At 36.6% G+C, this 18,926-nt stretch overlaps 1 protein-coding gene across 1 annotated transcript in view; it reads right to left on the reverse strand.

The window, feature by feature from the left end:
• Positions 1-16,173, reverse strand: part of LOC144437400 (uncharacterized) — a 35,930-nt gene extending 19,757 nt beyond the window's left edge. The window contains exons 1-16 of the mRNA XM_078126330.1: positions 16,058-16,173; positions 15,404-15,469; positions 12,947-13,128; positions 12,148-12,354; positions 11,359-11,438; positions 10,398-10,826; positions 9,225-9,629; positions 8,163-8,394; positions 7,231-7,389; positions 6,777-6,845; positions 6,168-6,232; positions 5,114-5,299; positions 4,481-4,628; positions 2,122-4,209; positions 1,514-1,713; positions 452-682 (exon numbers count right to left, since the gene is read on the reverse strand). Of these exons, the coding sequence (XP_077982456.1) occupies positions 452-682; positions 1,514-1,713; positions 2,122-4,209; positions 4,481-4,628; positions 5,114-5,299; positions 6,168-6,232; positions 6,777-6,845; positions 7,231-7,389; positions 8,163-8,394; positions 9,225-9,629; positions 10,398-10,826; positions 11,359-11,438; positions 12,148-12,354; positions 12,947-13,128; positions 15,404-15,469; positions 16,058-16,173 (4,863 nt within the window). The remainder of the gene's footprint in view (positions 1-451; positions 683-1,513; positions 1,714-2,121; positions 4,210-4,480; positions 4,629-5,113; positions 5,300-6,167; positions 6,233-6,776; positions 6,846-7,230; positions 7,390-8,162; positions 8,395-9,224; positions 9,630-10,397; positions 10,827-11,358; positions 11,439-12,147; positions 12,355-12,946; positions 13,129-15,403; positions 15,470-16,057) is intronic.
• Positions 16,174-18,926: the final 2,753 nt, after the last annotated feature.

Genomic DNA, 18,926 nt, shown 5'->3' on the forward strand with positions numbered 1-18,926 from the left:
TTCTCTGCTATGGCATGCATAGTTTTAATACTAACACATACTTACATGTATGTTGGCCTTCTCTGCTATGACATGTATAGTTTTAATACTAACACATACTTACATGTATGTTGGCCTTCTCTGCTATGACATGTATAGTTTCAATACTAACACATACTTACATGTATGTTGGCCTTCTCTGCTATGACATGTATAGTTTCAATACTAACACATACTTACATGTATGTTGGCCTTCTCTGCTATGACATGTATAGTTTTAATACTAACACATACTTACATGTATGTTGGCCTTCTCTGCTATGACATGTATAGTTTCAATACTAACACATACTTACATGTATGTTGGCCTTCTCTGCTATGACATGTATAGTTTTAATACTAACACATACTTACATGTATGTTGGCCTTCTCTGCTATGGCATACATAGTTACAATACTAACACATACTTACATGTATGTTGGCCTTCTCTGCTATGGCATGCATAGTTACAATACTAACACATGGTTCAGGTGGTCGGATGGCTGTATTCTCAGCAACCACTAGATTACTTAGTACTTGTAGCTGAGCTACAAATATTCCTGGGTGGTGTGGTACAAACAATATATTAGTGTCTTCTGTTTTACCAGGTGGTATAATCGCTGAGTTCTTGACTGCAAAGGGACTTGGCTTATCGGGGTCAACCTGAAACAAATCAATCAATCAATCAATCAATTTACAAAGCACCACTTTCCAATATGACATTAAGTTCAGAAGTGTACAATAACAATGTTCTTGAGAATAAGTAGGTTATTTCAGTTCTTTCTGACGGCATTAGCTAGAGTTTTTGCTGTAATTCCAATGGTAATTTTTTCAATTACTTGAGAATGCATGTCAGCTATATGATACTTCTATCGTGTTATTTGTTACTGTGTTCATATAATAACATCTGACATATGATTGGAGTGTTCCGGAAGTTGGCTTCAAGCTAATTAGATGTGGGAAGTAGGCTGGTGGAAGTCCAAAGTGTCATTTACAGCTATCGTGTTAATTTCCACAAACAAGACATAAATGAAGTAGAGTTTGATGTGAAAGTGATATAAGTGATTATGATTTGAAATGCACTAGTACATTGTAGTATTGCTTTCTTTTACCAATGTATGAATATTAAACATACACAGTACAGACACTAGAGCTACCATAGTGAAGAACATGACAAATAGCTCTAACAGAGCTGAAGCACTAAAGAGATACTTAGATGTTAATATAAAATATGAGTAGCTTTAGGGGTATTTTGTTACTATGAAAAGCTAGATGAGTAATGACAAACCCTTAGGTTATGAGTATTGTCCAGCTCAATGAAGAAAACTATTGGAGAATAACATAATTATACCTGTGCAAGTACCATCACAGCAAATCGGGGAAAGCAATGGCAATTTTGAACATTTTGACTTATATTGTTACTTATTATGTTAAGCTAAGAATAGAGACTCAAAGAGTATCAGTTATTTCAGTTGGTTTTATTATCTGACTCACCTCTGCACCATTGGCTAACACTGTAACCAGACTCATTGTACATTTGATCCATCTATCTGTCGTATTGTGTATTGGTAATGTAGTCTGAGCTGCTATTCCTACACAGCAAACACCTACAAATCTCAATTCACCTGGTATCACCATTCCAGATGCAAGGTCTACCATTCCTATATTAGGTGGCATTGGAACTCTTCCTACACCTACAAAAAATATAAACAGTATATGTGATGGTTTACCCCAATTAGATGAGATTCAAACCCCTGAACTGCCATATTTGGACATGTCACATTCAATATTTTACTATAAAGTGTGTCACATTTGGATATTCAACATTCCATATTTGGGCACAGTGTGCCATGTTTCCATGACACATTCCATATTTGGACAACATGTGTCATATTTAGACATTCAACATTCCATATTTGGACAAAGTGAACCATGTTTCCATGCCACATTCAATATTTGGACAACATGTGCCATATTTGGACATTCAGCATTCCATATTTGGACAAAGTGTGCCACATTTCCATGCCACATCCATGGACAACATATGTAAAACAAAGGTCTATAGAAAACCTATTATCAAACAATACAGATGAATAACCTACCAGATGATATAACTGTTGATGCAACCCTTGGTGCCAAGCCTGTGTATACACTGGATAGTTCACTATTCATAACCTGACCACTAGACAGAGCAGGTTGACCTGCAACATCTAATCCAAATGGTCTGTAGACAGAACTAGGCCAGGATATTGCTACTGCACTCATATACTGAGGTACACTAGTTCCTGGGATGTTCATAGATGCAGCACTTTGAGTTGAGTTTGGTGGGATATTTCCTCCAACAGAACTTAGGGCTGGTGTCGTTGAGGGCTCCCTTGCCTGAGTTGATCTACATGTTGTTGTTGGTCTGCTGTTCAGGTATTGATTGGCAACTGTTGTATTGAGGAGAGACTGACTTGTTAGTAGTGTTGGTGTAGAACTACTATTTGCAGCAATGTTAAACAGTTTGAAACTAGCCACAACTGGGGCTTGACTATTTTCCCTAGGGTCAGGGAGATCACTTGGAGCCTCTTTGATATGTTTCACAGTCACTGCCTTTGATGATCTTGCAAATGGTGGTGACTCGTCTGCACTCTTTTGGGAAAATAATAGCTTTTTAGGTGTGCTAGTATCAAGAACACTTTGCTCATTGAAGTCAGGGGTGCTGCCTTTCCCCATAAATGAGGCTCTATTAGCTTGTTCTGGGCTATCCCCCTCACTGATGGGAGTATTGAGAGTTTGAGCAATAGCAGCTTTTTGTTCAAGAATAGACGAATAGCCGCTACTTCGACCAGGCGACCTTGTAGGTGACTTTCCCACACTAATGCGATTAGGAGACTTTTGTTGTGACTTCCCAACATCAATGCTTCGGTTTGTTTTTGTAATGCTGTCACTACTTGTTCTAAATTTTCCTGGACTCTTTCTCTTCTCATCATCAGGTAAATTACTTGTTACAAGTGAGGGAGTCTCTCTGCCTCCTTTTTTCACAACACCAAGAGCTGAAGAGATGGCTTTAGAGAAATCAGCAGCACTGAGATCATCGCTTGTGCTACCATCAGATTTCCTATCTGAAGCAGACCTGCTGCTTCCTCTAACAGAAGATTTTGTAGGCATTGCAGAGTCTCCGTTTCCAATTTGAATTGTTCTCTTTGTGTCACTTTTGTAAGATTCTACTAAATTTCTTCGACTTGAAGGACTGTAACTTTTCCTGTTTGAGTTCTCACTCACATGTTCCCGAGCACTGCTGGAGTCATTCTCTGGTTTGGACTGTTTGAAGTAGTCACCGTTATCTGTAGCATGTAAAGGTAAACGTCTTGGATCGCTATCATTCAGGTATTTCTGTAAATGTTCCCGCTTTGCTCTCTCCATGCTTTCTCTACTGCCACCAATCAGAAACCTTTGAGGTGGGGATGTGAACTCTCTGGATGTTCCTTTCTGGGGAGGCTGTTGATCTACTAATTCAGGAAGTGATTGACTTTTACTATGGAGGAAGTCTTCATTCTGGAGACTAGGTGGGGAATAAGAATGATAACTTTTTTTGCTGCTTTGATTCAATGCCTGTAAGGAGTGGTATAATTTCTTGGGTGATATACCTCCTTGACCACTGGTATATTGTTTGCTGCCACCACGAGTCCCTGACTCCTTTACATTTACATTAACAACCTTTGACCTGTTATCATCACTACTGATTGGCTTAAACAATTTCTCATGTGATTCCCTATCACTTTTCATTGGTTGAGCAAGATCACATGATGTGTGACCATACATTTGATTGGATGAAAATGTCTTTGGTCCTACTTTATCAGAAGTTTTGAGAGGGTCGCCATTTCTCGTCTTCTGTTTCTCACTCTCTGTGTTTGAACTTTCTGTTTGCTTTGCAGCATGTTTTTTATGAATTTGCTTCTGGGATAACTGTTTGATCAGCTCAGCTAAGTCTTCTGGTCTGGAGGAACTAGCAGCATTGGCAATGGCAGACGCTATAGAACTGATGTTAACTGACGCATCAGCTTTGGCTATTGATGTTTCTAATAGTTTTATCTGATCATCGACTTCAGTACCATTACCAGCTGGTGGTGTCCTCGTTTCTTTGGTCTGACTACCATTATTAACTCTATGTTTTAGAGGTGCTGGTTTAGGAACTGCTGGTCCTCCTGTAACAAAGAATATCAATATGAGAATTTGAAATTGAATAAATACACACAAAATTATTTGATAAGTTCAGAGATTTTGACCTCAAACTGTCAGTCTTGTTCACTCTAAAATGGATGGTACTATTTATTAGAAATGCTTCCATAGCCCTTAGGAAACTTCATACCAGTCAAGGGCAAAGCAGTAATCGGTGTACCAGTAGCTAATACTTCTGCTATCTGGCTGCTAAAATAACAACTGTGGCAATAACATGTTGCAAATAGTTGTAATTACCCATTTCAGTTTCTCCTACACCATCTTTCCTTTCCACAAAGCTTCCATCCAGGTTGTGATTCTGTTCATCTGGTTGACTTGTACTTATTAGAGCGAAAGGACCATTTGCATGGGGTGGTGTCACAATAGTTCCATCACCAAAAGAAGGCTGTAGGTGAAAAAACATTGCTATGATTACTTCAGATAGCTTGCACCTATACAGTAACAAGTACACAACAGTGTGTCTTTTAAGCCAATTTGACACATCACTGAAGCAGAACGATTTATTTGGATACACACTGACACAAAGTGTAACAAAGTTATTTTAAATATAAAAACGAAAAAAACTTGTTGATGTTCACAAGACTGATCTATACAGCATGCTAAATACCCTGACTATCCTGTTCAGAACATCAAGTTGACAAACGTTTCACTGTGATTAACATAAGGTTCCATAAAATTACAGAAAAGTTCCGAAAAATATTGTAGTTGTTTACTACAGATATTGTCATTACCCAAAATTGAGGTTTCATGGGGTGTATTAATAAGATTATTGTTGCATGCTATTCTTAAGTATGCTTCTTATGAACTCATTCATATTTTGACAGAGTTCCATGTTTTTGCAGAGTTGCAAGTGTCAACACAAAGACTTACTCTCTGCCTACTATCTGTCTGTGACAGAGATCCAACTGCTTCAGATCGAGATCCAAGAAAGGCCCCAATACTGATACGACAGAAGTCTTCCTGTCCTGTGATCTTGTTAAACTGGACTAAAGCACCGTCATGTACACCCCACACACCATCTAATGTAGTGCTGTTGGCTGGCTCTGCATGTTGCTCCTATAGATAATCATAAACAAAAAAAAAAGAAATAGTTCTAGTGAACCAGTATGCTGCCATGACCTGCACAAGTACTATGTGGAAATCTAGTAAATTGAGATACAGCGATATCAGATATCACACCATGCACAAGCCAAGACATTGTTTTTTAACAGAAAATATGGATCATATACCCTGGTCAGTCTATATCATGACAACCCATCTCTACATCACTGGTTCTGTGGCGCTCAAAATATGAGTCAAAACATTCCAAAAGTGTCACTATTTTTTTCCAGATTTATCATAAAAATATGCTTCAGGCAGTATAATCATATTATTCTCCATTATTTTTCTTCGTTTAGCTGGAAATTACTCACGACCTAAGGGTTTGTCACTACTCATCCAGCCACCTGTAGTGACAAGTCCCCTTTTAATAGGTCACTTGTATTTTCCTTGGCTGAACAACAAGAAAATACTGTGGAATAATATCTAATTACTGTTGTTATTTGTGTGTTTACAAAACTTTCTAATCACCTACAACAGTACCTGGACTAATGAATGTTCGGAAGCCAGAAAGTGCACCAACAAGTACAAGTACATCAATATATGTTTCTCACAAAACATTTGGGCTAAAACTATACATGCATACACAATACTTACACCTGAAAGTTTTACTCCAACTCTCTTGAATCTTCACTATCTTATAAGAAGAGCCAAAAGAATTCCAAACATTCCTTTTGTTCAACATTAACTTTTTCTACAATTCTATACCAGACAAGTTATTTTTCACTCCCAAATTTTAATCCTTACCCACCATTCCCAAGACTTCCCTAAATGATCAAGTGGATAAAGAACTGAGAGAGAAATGAAAATAATTGACATATCTTACTTTGACAAATACACTCTCCTGTTCAAAATTCTGCTCATCAGCAGCTAACTTAGCCATTGCTTGATCTGAAAAAAAAATTACAACAATCAAGTTGGATGCAGAGTAATAATAATTGACAAGCTTTCTCTTCCAACGTTGACATATTACTTCAATTGCCAAAATGTGTGTAGTTCATAACTATAAATATGACCACCATTTGGTAAAATTTGCAGGTCATAAAAAAGTGATGTACATGTCCCACACATATCACCTTTGTGCAAGGTTTGAATGAATTTGGATATTGCATGTCAGTGAGATGTCGTGTTACGGATGCATGGACAGACATATGTATGGAGCCAATTGTAATAGCTTCCTCCTTCGAAGCTTCAAAGACTAATAATTTTAGGTGTGCGTCTGTATATATGCATGTATGCTTCAGGATATATAATAAATATTAAGAGTCATTGCATGACAAAACTGTCCCATAAATGTTACATTTCACAGCTCATACAGTTTATAATGTCAAGATTTATTTATAATCTGACAGAATGAACATAATGGCATAAAAAATAGAACATTTGGCTAGCCCTCTCTCTCTTTTCTGTCATACATGTGAACACTTGCACTCACCTGATGATAAAAAGTCCTCATCACTTTGAACATTAAAGTTTTCAGTGTCATTAAAATCACCCATGTACCCTGAAATACATAAACAAGGCATGAAGTTTCAGATTATCCAGATTGACAGCCAATCATACAATAATGTATTAAACACAATGACAAGTCAAGTTATTTGATGTAACAATTTTCTTAGATTTACATGGTGTGTTTACAAATTAAGTCTTCTGTGTGTATGTGTGTGTGTGTGTGTGTGTGTGTGTGTGTTTGTGTGAGGGTGTGTATGTGTATCTGTAAGTTAGCAATGTTTCAACCAGTAGACAATAACAGCTGAAGGAGACCAAGTGATTTAGCCGAAATGTGAGGTAAATTATTTATGCTCTGAGTTTGGAACTAATACAAAATATGATTCCAGAGCAAGGAAACAACATTTTGGTTGTAATAAAAGCATGACTCTGAAACATACCATTTTTCTGTACAGATGGGAACGGTGATCTGAAGGCAAGATCAGTAACTATTTCACCATCCTCCACTTTGAAAGATTGAGATGCCATGGTGTGCTGATCATTGTCATCACCAGCTGGGGCATTCCTGAGTTGTGATGCTGCTATTGCACTATCCAAGTCTAGTAATAACAAAACATAAGATTTACAAGTTACAACTACATCAAATTTTAGTTAACCACTCTGCAGACATTTATGTATGAGGACACTTGAAGATCAGGGAATATGAGGTTTATAGTACTCAAATGTCACTGCTCTTACTTTTTACTGAAGTCTGTGAGATCATTCTGAAGTCTGCTATCCTGCGATTTACAATAACCTAATAATTAGTATGTCATCCACGATGTGAGATAAATGTCTTTGTTCTAACCACTATAACTACTGACATCTCTCAGTTTCACAACAGCAGGAGTCTTAGTTTGTTACAGACAACAAAGCTATTTACATAATGACTGAAATGCCCTACTGCACTATCTCAATTCATATTACATTTGCTATACAAATCAGCTTTCCACTGTGATTTCATTCAAAACATTTTGTGGAGATAAATGGCTAATGTTAAGATACACTGAGAAAGTAAGTGGTAGCGTTCATATGCTCAAGTTATAGTTTCATAAAGGTCTCTCCTCCTCTGTAGATGAAATCTTTGCATACCCGAAATCTAATGACATTATCTAGTAGTATACAAGCGTATAACAGCTGAAATTCAAAACATGCCCTGAGCTTAGTTTAAGAAAAAATAGTGAATGGACTGAAAGATTTACCATTGCTCACCCTCCTGTTTACCATTACAGATCACTGTCACTAGAATCAGAGTGTGCACAACAGGCAATCTTTTAGGGTGATGGGAGTGTTTACAATGACGAATCTGAATAGTTGAATAACTTTAAATTACCTTCCTCACCACTTTCTGCACCTTGTACCTCTGCTCTTTCTTCTTGACGACTTCTGTTCACAGGTGTTGGTCTGATGGATCGACTTTCATTGCTTTGTGGACTCATTGATGCCGGTTCAAGTCGTGAAAACTCACCATCCCCAAAGGAGATATCTTGACTGTATGAGAAGTCTCCTTTACCAAGACCAAAACCACCCAGGGATGATCTGCCAGTGAACAGCTTGGCTGGACTCTGAAAGAATACAAAGCAGATATGTGTGTTTTCTTGAGTTGTTATACTCATGTACCTGACTTGATATGCTAATGAGATGACTTCATATGCAAATTTACCTGACCAGTATTACCAAAGGTAATGACATCATGTTCATGGCATACAACATTTTTTCATGGTCACAAGATGTGTAAATGTAGAATGTTGTAGGCCAAAAAAAAATTAAAAAATTTAGTTCTATTTTGAACAATGCTAATATTAATACCGGTAGTTCATTTATTTGTATTTCAACAAAATTTGAGATTTATAAACTTTTTTTTTCAGGTGAAATGGAATTTGTCTACATACAGAATCCTGAATGTGTATATTTATAATTTGGTAACTGTCTGTATGTGTAAGAAATGAATGCTTATGATGTATTACTTCAAGAAAAAAAAGTTCCAATAAAGTAAACGGTATCATGCAGTGAACTTTGTGGAGTTTGTGACAAATACAAAAAGTAATAAGACAAAGAGATCACAAGAGATTTCCCCATAAATCCTTGCAGAAAATTTCAAAATGGCCGAACAAACATCCAGCAGGGCTTCTGTATAAGATTTCAAAACTGATTGGGTCATCAAAGTGTAATTATATCATCCCAAATCATATGTAAATTGACAGCAGTAATCAATACAAGTGTCCTAATGTTAAGAATAAGTTTGACTAGAATTTTCCTTCAAAGTATATAAATAAACAAATAAATAAAATAAATAAATGAAATAAATAAGTATTGTTTCTGTATGGAACTCTGATGAGAACATTTCAATATCAATGGACAATATTCATTGACTGCAGTGCATATAAAATTTTACCTGGTCGTCTCCTTCCCCTTGTCTTATATCATCTCGTGTCAGAGTCTCATCTAGATCAGTTTCACCTTGTAAAGTGTCATCCATGGCAGAGTCTCTGGCTACATCTCTATCCTGTATTGCAAATATATCTGACATGTAGAAACTACTGGCATCTGGAGACCAAGGTGGAGATGTGGGTTCGTCAACAGTTTCATTACTGTAGGTATTACTTGATGGTTTCAGGAACCTAGAGAGGGTTACATCAACGTTCTGTTGATTGACATCTTGGTCAACTGTATGGCTCAATTCAGAGTCATTGGATGATCTAAAGTGACTGGAATGAGATGAACTTTTACTTGGACTGGTGAATCTGACCTGGAAGTGAGCTGGGTCATCACCACCTGCTGGTCTCATTCTGGATGGTACCTATGGAAGAATTTAACCAATCATGTGTTAGCTCTGTTACACCTAGATATCCTACCTCAGGCATTCCTAGCTCCTAATCTGAGTCAGACAGTTTTAGTGTTTGTATGTATGTGTAAATGCTACACAAAGTCATGCACACTTGTTACATAAAGAGTAAATTCAGGAGACCTCCCCAGGTGTTCTCTAATGGTGTGGTTTCAGAAGAGTTTCAGGAAACCTCCCTAGGTGTCCTAAGTCAGGGTGATTTTAGGAGTGTTTCAAGAGACATCCAATCAGCATCAGTCAAGATTATTTCAGAAGAGTTGCAAGAGAAATCTCATAGGTGCCCATTTAAGTCAAGAAGTCTTCAACTTTTGTATATTCTGAAACCTACAATATTCTCTGATTTGGGTCAATAATTATATTTACTAAAATGTAACAACTACAACACTTTTGTATTCAAACTCCTATGTTCAAGCAGCATGTACCACTGATGAATCATAATAATCTTTATTTATACTGGATAGTTCTTTAAGTATAAAAACACTTGTCTCCCAAGAAGTCCAGTGAGGGCCATCCCTCATGGGTTCAGTGTTAGTGCAGGAGGAAACCAGAGTACCTGTGGAAAACCTGCGTTGTTCGGTAGAGTCAAACTGAATGACACGCTTCTTACTTACAGCATGGTAAATTTAATCGAACCTCGACCGCAGTGGTAAGAGGCAAGTGGTTTTAATAACCACTTGGCCACTGAAAAAGGTTGAACCCGATCAACACAACATAGAATATTACCCAATTTGAGCTTACCACTGGTCCATCATCTTCTTTACCAGGAACAGGAGGCATAAGAATATCCTCAGCATTCCCGGCTAATCCCAATCTCCGTAGTACATCCATGGTGTTTTGTCTGTTATCTGACCCCGGAACAAAACCTGCAGTGTCATCTTCACTGTCACTAACATCAGTAGACCCTCCTCCACTGCTACCATCCCCTCCTCCTCCCCCATCTCCTGGTACTGGGGAGACAGACACATCACCTTCAGCAGACTGTCTATAGCTAAGTGGTTTGATATCTCTTTCAAGTGAATCTACACTGCTGATATTATCATTATCATCATCATCAGAACTACCTCCCTCTAGTCCAGGTCGACTATCTTCAGCTTCAATTTGACCATGGTCATTTTTGGACAGGTAGTGCTCTCGTTTTTGTTTAGCTATTTCCTGTTTATAAAAGAGGGCAATTAAGTATTACATAGTGTGATATAGTGTCCACTGAAATCTTACCATACTAAACTCATACTTATTCAAACAGAAATGCACTTTGGAAACATTAGCTGTGTTTATATAAGATGTGCCACTTTCACAACACCAAAACACTTGCAACATTCAATATGCGGCACAATATCAAAACCTATATTTCTTCTGCACACAGATTTGACATCTCATCTCTTCCATCCATCCAAAAGTAAGTTAACAGGGACACATAGCCCCTTCAGAATACATGAACACTGACTATGAACCTTTCTCCCACCCATTTCCCTTGTCTCCTCCCTTGGAAACCAGGAACACTGACACTACCTTTCTTTCATCCCTATCCCAAACCCCATTCCTCATGGAACAGGAACACTGATCAACTCTATACCCTCCTTCCATTCCGTTGCTCCATTCCCAACCTACAGGAAACTGTAATGCTTTCACTCTACCATTCTTCCATCCCCTCCTCCCTAGTGAAACAATAACACTAACTGTATACCTTTCTTGCAGCTTCCAGTTCATCATCAGTGTCAATTTCACTGTGATCAGATTCAATACCAGTGGCAGCTACTCGTATACCTGTAAGTACAAGACCATCTATTATCATTCATTGTCCTGAAAAGAGTCTCCTTACAGCTCCATGAAAAGGAAAACAAAATATAAACCCAAAATGAAAATGACAAATACACAAACATTTGTACCAAATTTAATGTACTAGATATGTACAAGTCTCTCCTTTTGTCAGGGGTTGTACAATAGGCCTTTCCAAAATTTGCCATGGTGGGGTTCTACTTGCTGTCTGTGTATACATGGTATAGGTTACTCAGTTAATCATACAGCACTGCTGCTTTTCTCAATGTCTGAACAATAAGAAAAACATCCCTGATTTACACTTCTACAGAATACCGAGGGACAAGAAACAGTACTATGAGGTGCTGATACCTTCAATTTGAGTGAGGGTGCTGTATTCTCAATTTCCTGTTTGCAGTCTGGAATGGCCTATTAAAGTCATTTCAATTTCCAACATTTGTGTGCCACTTACCATAAGTTATTATAGTCTGCATTTGGAAGTCATTCTCTACATATATCTGTGTCATTTTTTTCTACATACAATCAATTTAGACATATCTTACCAACAGGCTACCATCTGACTTATCATAATGGTAGGGGTAATTTGCCAAGTCATAACTGTCTAAAATCAAAAGGCAATCTGAAACCACCGTGGATACTCTTACTGTCTCTGACTGTCATGATGTACAAGGTAACATTGCTAACATACCCAGTCCACCATGATCACCTTCCAAACTTTCTCGGAATTCTTTACGGAAGGATTTCTCCTCTGGACTACTATCCAGAACAATGGAGACTCCGTCATCAGAGATTCTAGGACAGTGGTCATGCCATGCAACAGGTGTTATTGTTCTCTCACTGACATTATCTTCATCTTTAGCATTCACAATAGGATCATCTACTTGTAATAAGCCAATAGACAGACCTATACACACACATACACCAACACCAACAAAAGTATTAGTAGTTAATCATGCAATGTAATAATGTTGCAAGATTTGTTACGTAAGAATAATTAATCACAGTTTCTTGTAAGTTTTTAGACCCCGAATTAAAAATACCTTATAAACTCTTGATACATACAATACAAACTGTGTCAAGACACAGAGACTGTTAGGGTAGTTGTGATGTTATCACCATAAGTTTTTACATAAAGCATTGCAGGAAATCCCACAATGGTCAAATACATGTCAAGTCAAGTACGACTTCTTTACAAGATTTCAAAGTTTAGTAAGTTATTTACACAGGTCCTATTTTATCACCCTAAAATCACATGTAAGTTGATAGCAGTGATCAATACAAGTGTACTAAAGGGCAGAAATTAAGTCTGACTAGATTTTTCCTTTTAGTTGATAGCAGTGCTAAATAGAAGTGCACTAAAGACAGAAATAAGTCTGACTGGACTTTTCCTTTGATAACAACTGTATCTGTAGTTAAAAAATCACGCCAATAAAGCTCCTTGAATGAAATTAAATGATGTATAGAACATTGATTTATAAATCTCAAAGAAAGTTTACCTTCCATTGCAGCTTCTGGAATGAGACCAAGAGATGAAGTTTCTGTCAGGTAACTATCTCTGTCTCTGCTTACGTGTTCTACAGACTGGGAATGGTCATCAGGTGATAAGGAGATTCCAGACAAGTCTATTTGTTGCAATGATGGTAATCCAGACAGGCTTGAACTGTCACCAAAATTCTCCCTGTTCAATATACACATGAGGAATACAGAAAATAAGAAGTCATATCACATTTGTATATCATAATGTACATTTTTTGTTATGTTAGTGAACTACTAATTTCAAGAAATCATATGCCACCACTCTTAAACACCTGACCAAAACTGTAAATCATAGGGTGGAACCAACCATTCTTAAACACCTGATCAAAACTGTAAATCATAGAGGAAGAATGGTTACCCACTATGTTTTTAAGTGCCTGAGGAGAATCCTGTAAATGGTGTTCCCCTTTAACATCTTTATGTTTCACCCAATAAAAAAATCTAAACACATATAAAGTTATCAGTAAGTACACTATGACTAAAGAGTGTCTCAGATTGTTGTATGAACCCAGAAAGCAACATTTATATTTCTGTTTCTATCACACTTGTATAGAGAACAAAACTCAGAACATAAAACCTGTTGAATGATTTACTCTGATTGGTCAGCAAACAACAGAGGAGAAGTTGTATGTTGCCCGTTTCATAATATATTAAGAATAGTTTGGATGTGTATGCTTTCAAGCCAGAAGAACACACTTCTGAGGTCTGTCAACTTGTGAACCTCTACTGACATTGGTCTATAAAGAAGGATTTTGTCTACACAGATGAATTTTACTTTCTGGGCATATACAAAATATGAATCGGTTCAAAAATGACAAACAAAACCAGACAAACATAAACAGTGTACAACTAACTATTAAACCCAGACATTATACATAGTATACAAAATAACATCATTAAGTACTAGCATATCGTAAAACAGTTGATCTTATTACAGTGGACATAACTCTAACATACAATATTCATGTTAGTTGCAATACACTAGTTTAGTGTGTACACCTTATCCATGTCAAATCACAAGCATAGGTCAAAATGTCATACATGTAGGTTATACAGGACATGAGGCAAACTAACGACATTACATGTAAAATATACATAGTTAGGGTATTATGGTTAACAAGCCAGGCTTTGATTTCATGAAATTATCATATTACATCTTATTAAAATGCAGATTACGAGTGATGGAACATAATATTTTCTCTAAAATATTACCTCCTCTACTACATCTAATATTTAAATTATATCTACATAACACATAAATACTACTTCAGTTTGGTTAAAATTGAATTTTGCCGAAAACAACATAAATGTGAGAACAGAGATCTACTTGTTTTATAATTTTTTTGCATATTTTCTTTAATCTGCATTTTAAAAAATACTCTCAGATGTTATTCCCCAATATTTTTCTCAGCCAAGGAAAATATAAGTGACCTAAGGGGACTTCATCACTACTTGTCTCGCGACTCGTAGTGACAATCCTTAGGTCACCAGTATTTTCCAGCTGAATGAAGAAAAATATTGGAGAACAACATAATTATACCAGCGCCAGCAGTATCAAAGAAAATCGGGAAAAGTAATGGCTATTTTGAACGTTTTGACTAATATTTTAAATACAACAGAACCAGTGACGTAGACACACGCTGTCGTTATATATATGCACATTGTTGTCACGTAGCATAACCAAAGTACAAGTATAATTTCCAATTTTTTTTTTCAACTTGACTTGTGCACGGTATAATATACTATAATATAATACATGTGACATGAACATGGAAATACTATTGCATGCAAATTAAAACTAGACATTTCCAACAAACAAATCCATAAATAAATGACAACCCCATTCATGATAACTTTTAGTGTTCTCTTTAGAAATTTGCCACCAGAAGTCTCAGAAACCCAGGCCCTGTAACACACTCTGTAGATGCTGGTTGGTAACAAAGAAGTCAGTCTAAGGCCAGGTAGCTGTTTTAATACCATCAATAGGGACTTGGTGCTCATAAATTATATGAGGACATTGCACCCTTGTTAATTTTCCAGATAGAACACTCTCGGAGTTGATTGTTGGAAAAGTCTACACAGTTACAACGGAAGGTACATGTAAAAAGATTACACATGCAAGGGATTCACATGCAAGAAATTCACATCCAAGGGATTCACATGCTAGAAATTCACATGCAAGGGATTCACATGGAAGAGATTCAGACATTTCAATACATTATTCACATTTACAACATGATTTTTCTGTACAACTACGGGAAGCAAAGGAATTGAAAAATGAAAGGAATAGGTGAGCTTGTCTTGTTATTACAAACATTATCGTTATTATTTGTTTTTTTGTGAGTAACATAGAAGTAAATAAACATGTATTTCTGAACAATAACAATAACATGTATCTGTTTTCAATTGCTACATACAATGATGATCTGTCCAGAAATGATCCAAATGGAACTTGTTCCACAAAGATACTTGGCGGCCTAGATGAAGCATGGACACACAAAAAAAGGATGCAAAACCATTATTAGCATGTTTGCATATGATGGGCATATTAAATACTCTTACTGCTCCTAGCTCTAACACACCTTTTCAAATGAAGAGAGCCCTCTAGGTACAGCAATAATCTATCATTTTTGCTTTGAAATAACTGTATTCACAGCTCAATTCATGCACTATCTGTAATATTTGTGTGTTTTGCATCATTGCCATATTTATTTCCGTTATATTTTTAATGAAATATGTACATTCAAAGATTTAGGAACAATTTAATAACACAGTTTACGACAGCCTTGTTTGTAAAATTCCATTGGGGGAATTTGAAAATCATGCATTGATAGCTGACACACTTTATTACAAAGATGTGTTGTTTACACACAGGTACAAGGCATGCAGCTGAAAATCTACCGATCTACTACTATAAGTTCTAATATGAAAATAACATGGTTCAAAAGTTGGAATGTATCTAATATCAGTATAGACAAATTTACTCAAGCTTTGCTGTCTATTTGATAAAATTGATACTTCATGATAATTTTAGAAATCAAGTGATGTTGATCAACTCTTACCCTTCAAAATTAACCTGTCTAGGTCTAGCCAATGTAGAGGCTGCAACTGGAGTTCCCAGGGAACAAAGAACACTTTCATTTTCAAAAGATCCCTGTGTTTGGCTCCTTCCACTCTCCTGACTCATCTTGATATATCTTCAGTTTTTCCTACAATAAACTACAAGTTACATTGATTAGAGATATTATTTACCAGTAAACAACATATACTTCAATATGCCACACAACTGGAGTTGAATGGAGTCATGATGGTCGAATGGTTAGGCTTGCAATCTGCAGGTTGCAGCCTTGAGCCCATTTGTTTCTGAATGGTTAAAATCCTTGGGGAAAATTTGAACCACAGTTGTGCCCAGTCAATCTCTGTATCTTGTACCATAATTTTGAAGGGGAACCTTGAGAGGTAAAATCTACCACTGTTCCCCAAGTTATTTTTCCCCACATGTAATTCAACACCACCCTCAACAAAAACATTACTGTGTGCTTGAATATTTCTCTACACAATGTCAGAGTGGCAGCCATCATACAGAGCAGAGCTAAATATATACTGTATTACTATTCTTGGCATTTATCACTCAACCCATTTTATATCCAATGTTATGTTCATCAGAGTGCAGCTGACCAACACCGATATTTGAGCACTGGCCACAACATTTGTTGCATTTTCACCTGGGCCTATAATTTGAACAGTGACAGATCATTTCCTCATAATTTCAACTCATCCCATTTCAACTCGCCCCAATTTCAACTTGCCCTTATTTCAGTGCATTGGATTTCTGGGCTAATTATTTGTTATATTTTTTCAGTATCTGTTCTTGTATTCCTACCAAGACAAGGGGGAATAAACCAAACTGAGAAGTCAGTATATTGGATATATGGTGTTTTTTATGTCTTAGTATCATAACATCTAGTCCGGTATGTAACCTAACCCTAACTTGAATGCAATTGTTTATTTATTGTACAGTTGTAACTCGTACAACTATTCTATATTCAAGGCGAATAAAATCCTGTAACACAACATCTGCCAATACAGTAGCGAGTAGGACTACAATGTTATGAGTCTTAGACCTATCAAACAACATTAGTTACCCTGAATGCCACGCCACATTCATCAGCACTGAATATTTCGAGTCCCTTGTACAGTAGTTGGTCTCAGACGTCAACAGTTGCAGGTTGAAAAGTAATGGTATTTGCCTAGTACACTTCACAGACCTGGATCTCAACGTGTGAAGTCTGTAGTGGACATGAATGTTTTTGTTGGCGGCCAGGGTAATGTTAGACGCTGGTGTAACGTTTGCGTTTCCATGCATATATCACTTACTCATTTTCATGCCGTTCCTAACATCATAATACTTCACTGTTACTATAGATGCTGACACGGTATAAAGTAGCGCTTTCTATCCAACACTGTGTCGTTTGTTTATATGCAAGTCGTGTACAAACGTAACCGAGAAACGACTGGTAATATGATCAGTGGGAGTATTATGCTCACATTTGTTATTCCATGCTCCATTGTGGTTTTAATTCATATGAAAAACATAAGCATTGCATGTCTTGGCTGGTTGTATTCGACTGTCACTGGGAACAACTCTCAACGTTGATCTCAACTATTAGGCGGAAAAAACAAAACGGTTGACACATTCTGAATCACTTACCGTGCATGTTTGGGGCGACAGTGCTTGCTTTTTTTTCTCCGTTTACACAAAGCAAGGCGGAAAGAGGTATAAAAATGGGCCAGAACAAACATTTAGAATCGACTTACTTCGTTCGTATACTGCTCTTCACATATAACTCTCCAACAAACGCAACAGACACAGTAAAAACTACTCAACCAACTTTTATGAACTTCCACTCCGCCATTTTGATTTCGTATTACCGCCGAATCGAACTCTCGTTGGATCACGCCCACCACGGGATATAGCTAGCTATGACTAATGACCTTGGCACGAACCCAGCAACGGTAAACTCACTACCCTGATGCACTCACCTTCCATGACGGTCATTCTATTCACAAATGAATTGTTCAATTGACTGTGATACTTTACACAACAGCATTTATATGGGAGCATAAATTACTCTGAATTGCACATTAAAACCTGATGTGTGCCTGTACATTATTTGCAAATGCGAAGTATTTTTTTTTAAATACAAGCAATATCAAATGTCAATGAGAAGATAAAACATGAGCAGTTTGATATTTATTTCGTATTTTTAATTTATAAAACAACTTTACCATGGCTTCCTACTTGAAAAAAAAAGTGAAACAGCATTGATAAAGTCCATATTTGTAATTCAATTAATTGCAAAAAGCTAAGAAAATTTTTTTTTTAAAAACGCAAGTAAAAAAGCTGTTTATACATACTTTTTGATTTTTTGCAATTCATCAAGTTACAAATAAGAGCCTGGTATATGTTGTTTTACATACTTTTTCTCCAGTAAAAAATATCCAACATAACTTCAAATTCCTATCCATTCAGAATTGAAAGGAGAAAGTAACATTTTCTGTAATTGTAGAATTCACTGGTTAATTTGTCATTCATTTCATCAGTGAGACCAATTGTATCTGCAACTCATTACTTCACATATAATGGTAATATCAGTTATATTAATGGCAGCTCATCTGTGTAGATACTTTACCAACATTTTAACCAATAAACACAATTGATATTTAGTAAAAATGAAAAAAGAAAAAAAAAGAAAAAGCTTTCATCCAAACCTCTGAACTTGTAACATGTTCACCAGTCTTATGTTCTGGTTTGATCACATGACTCATCACTGGAATCATGTGACCAAAACAATTTCCCAACTAGACACCTAAAGTAACATGACCACCAAATATCAAAGTAATCAGTTTGGCAGTTTTTGACTTTAAGTTGTTTACACA

The sequence above is a fragment of the Glandiceps talaboti genome, chromosome 7 (genome assembly GCF_964340395.1).
Source record: "Glandiceps talaboti chromosome 7, keGlaTala1.1, whole genome shotgun sequence".
NCBI classification, from domain to species: Eukaryota; Metazoa; Hemichordata; class Enteropneusta; family Spengelidae; genus Glandiceps; species Glandiceps talaboti.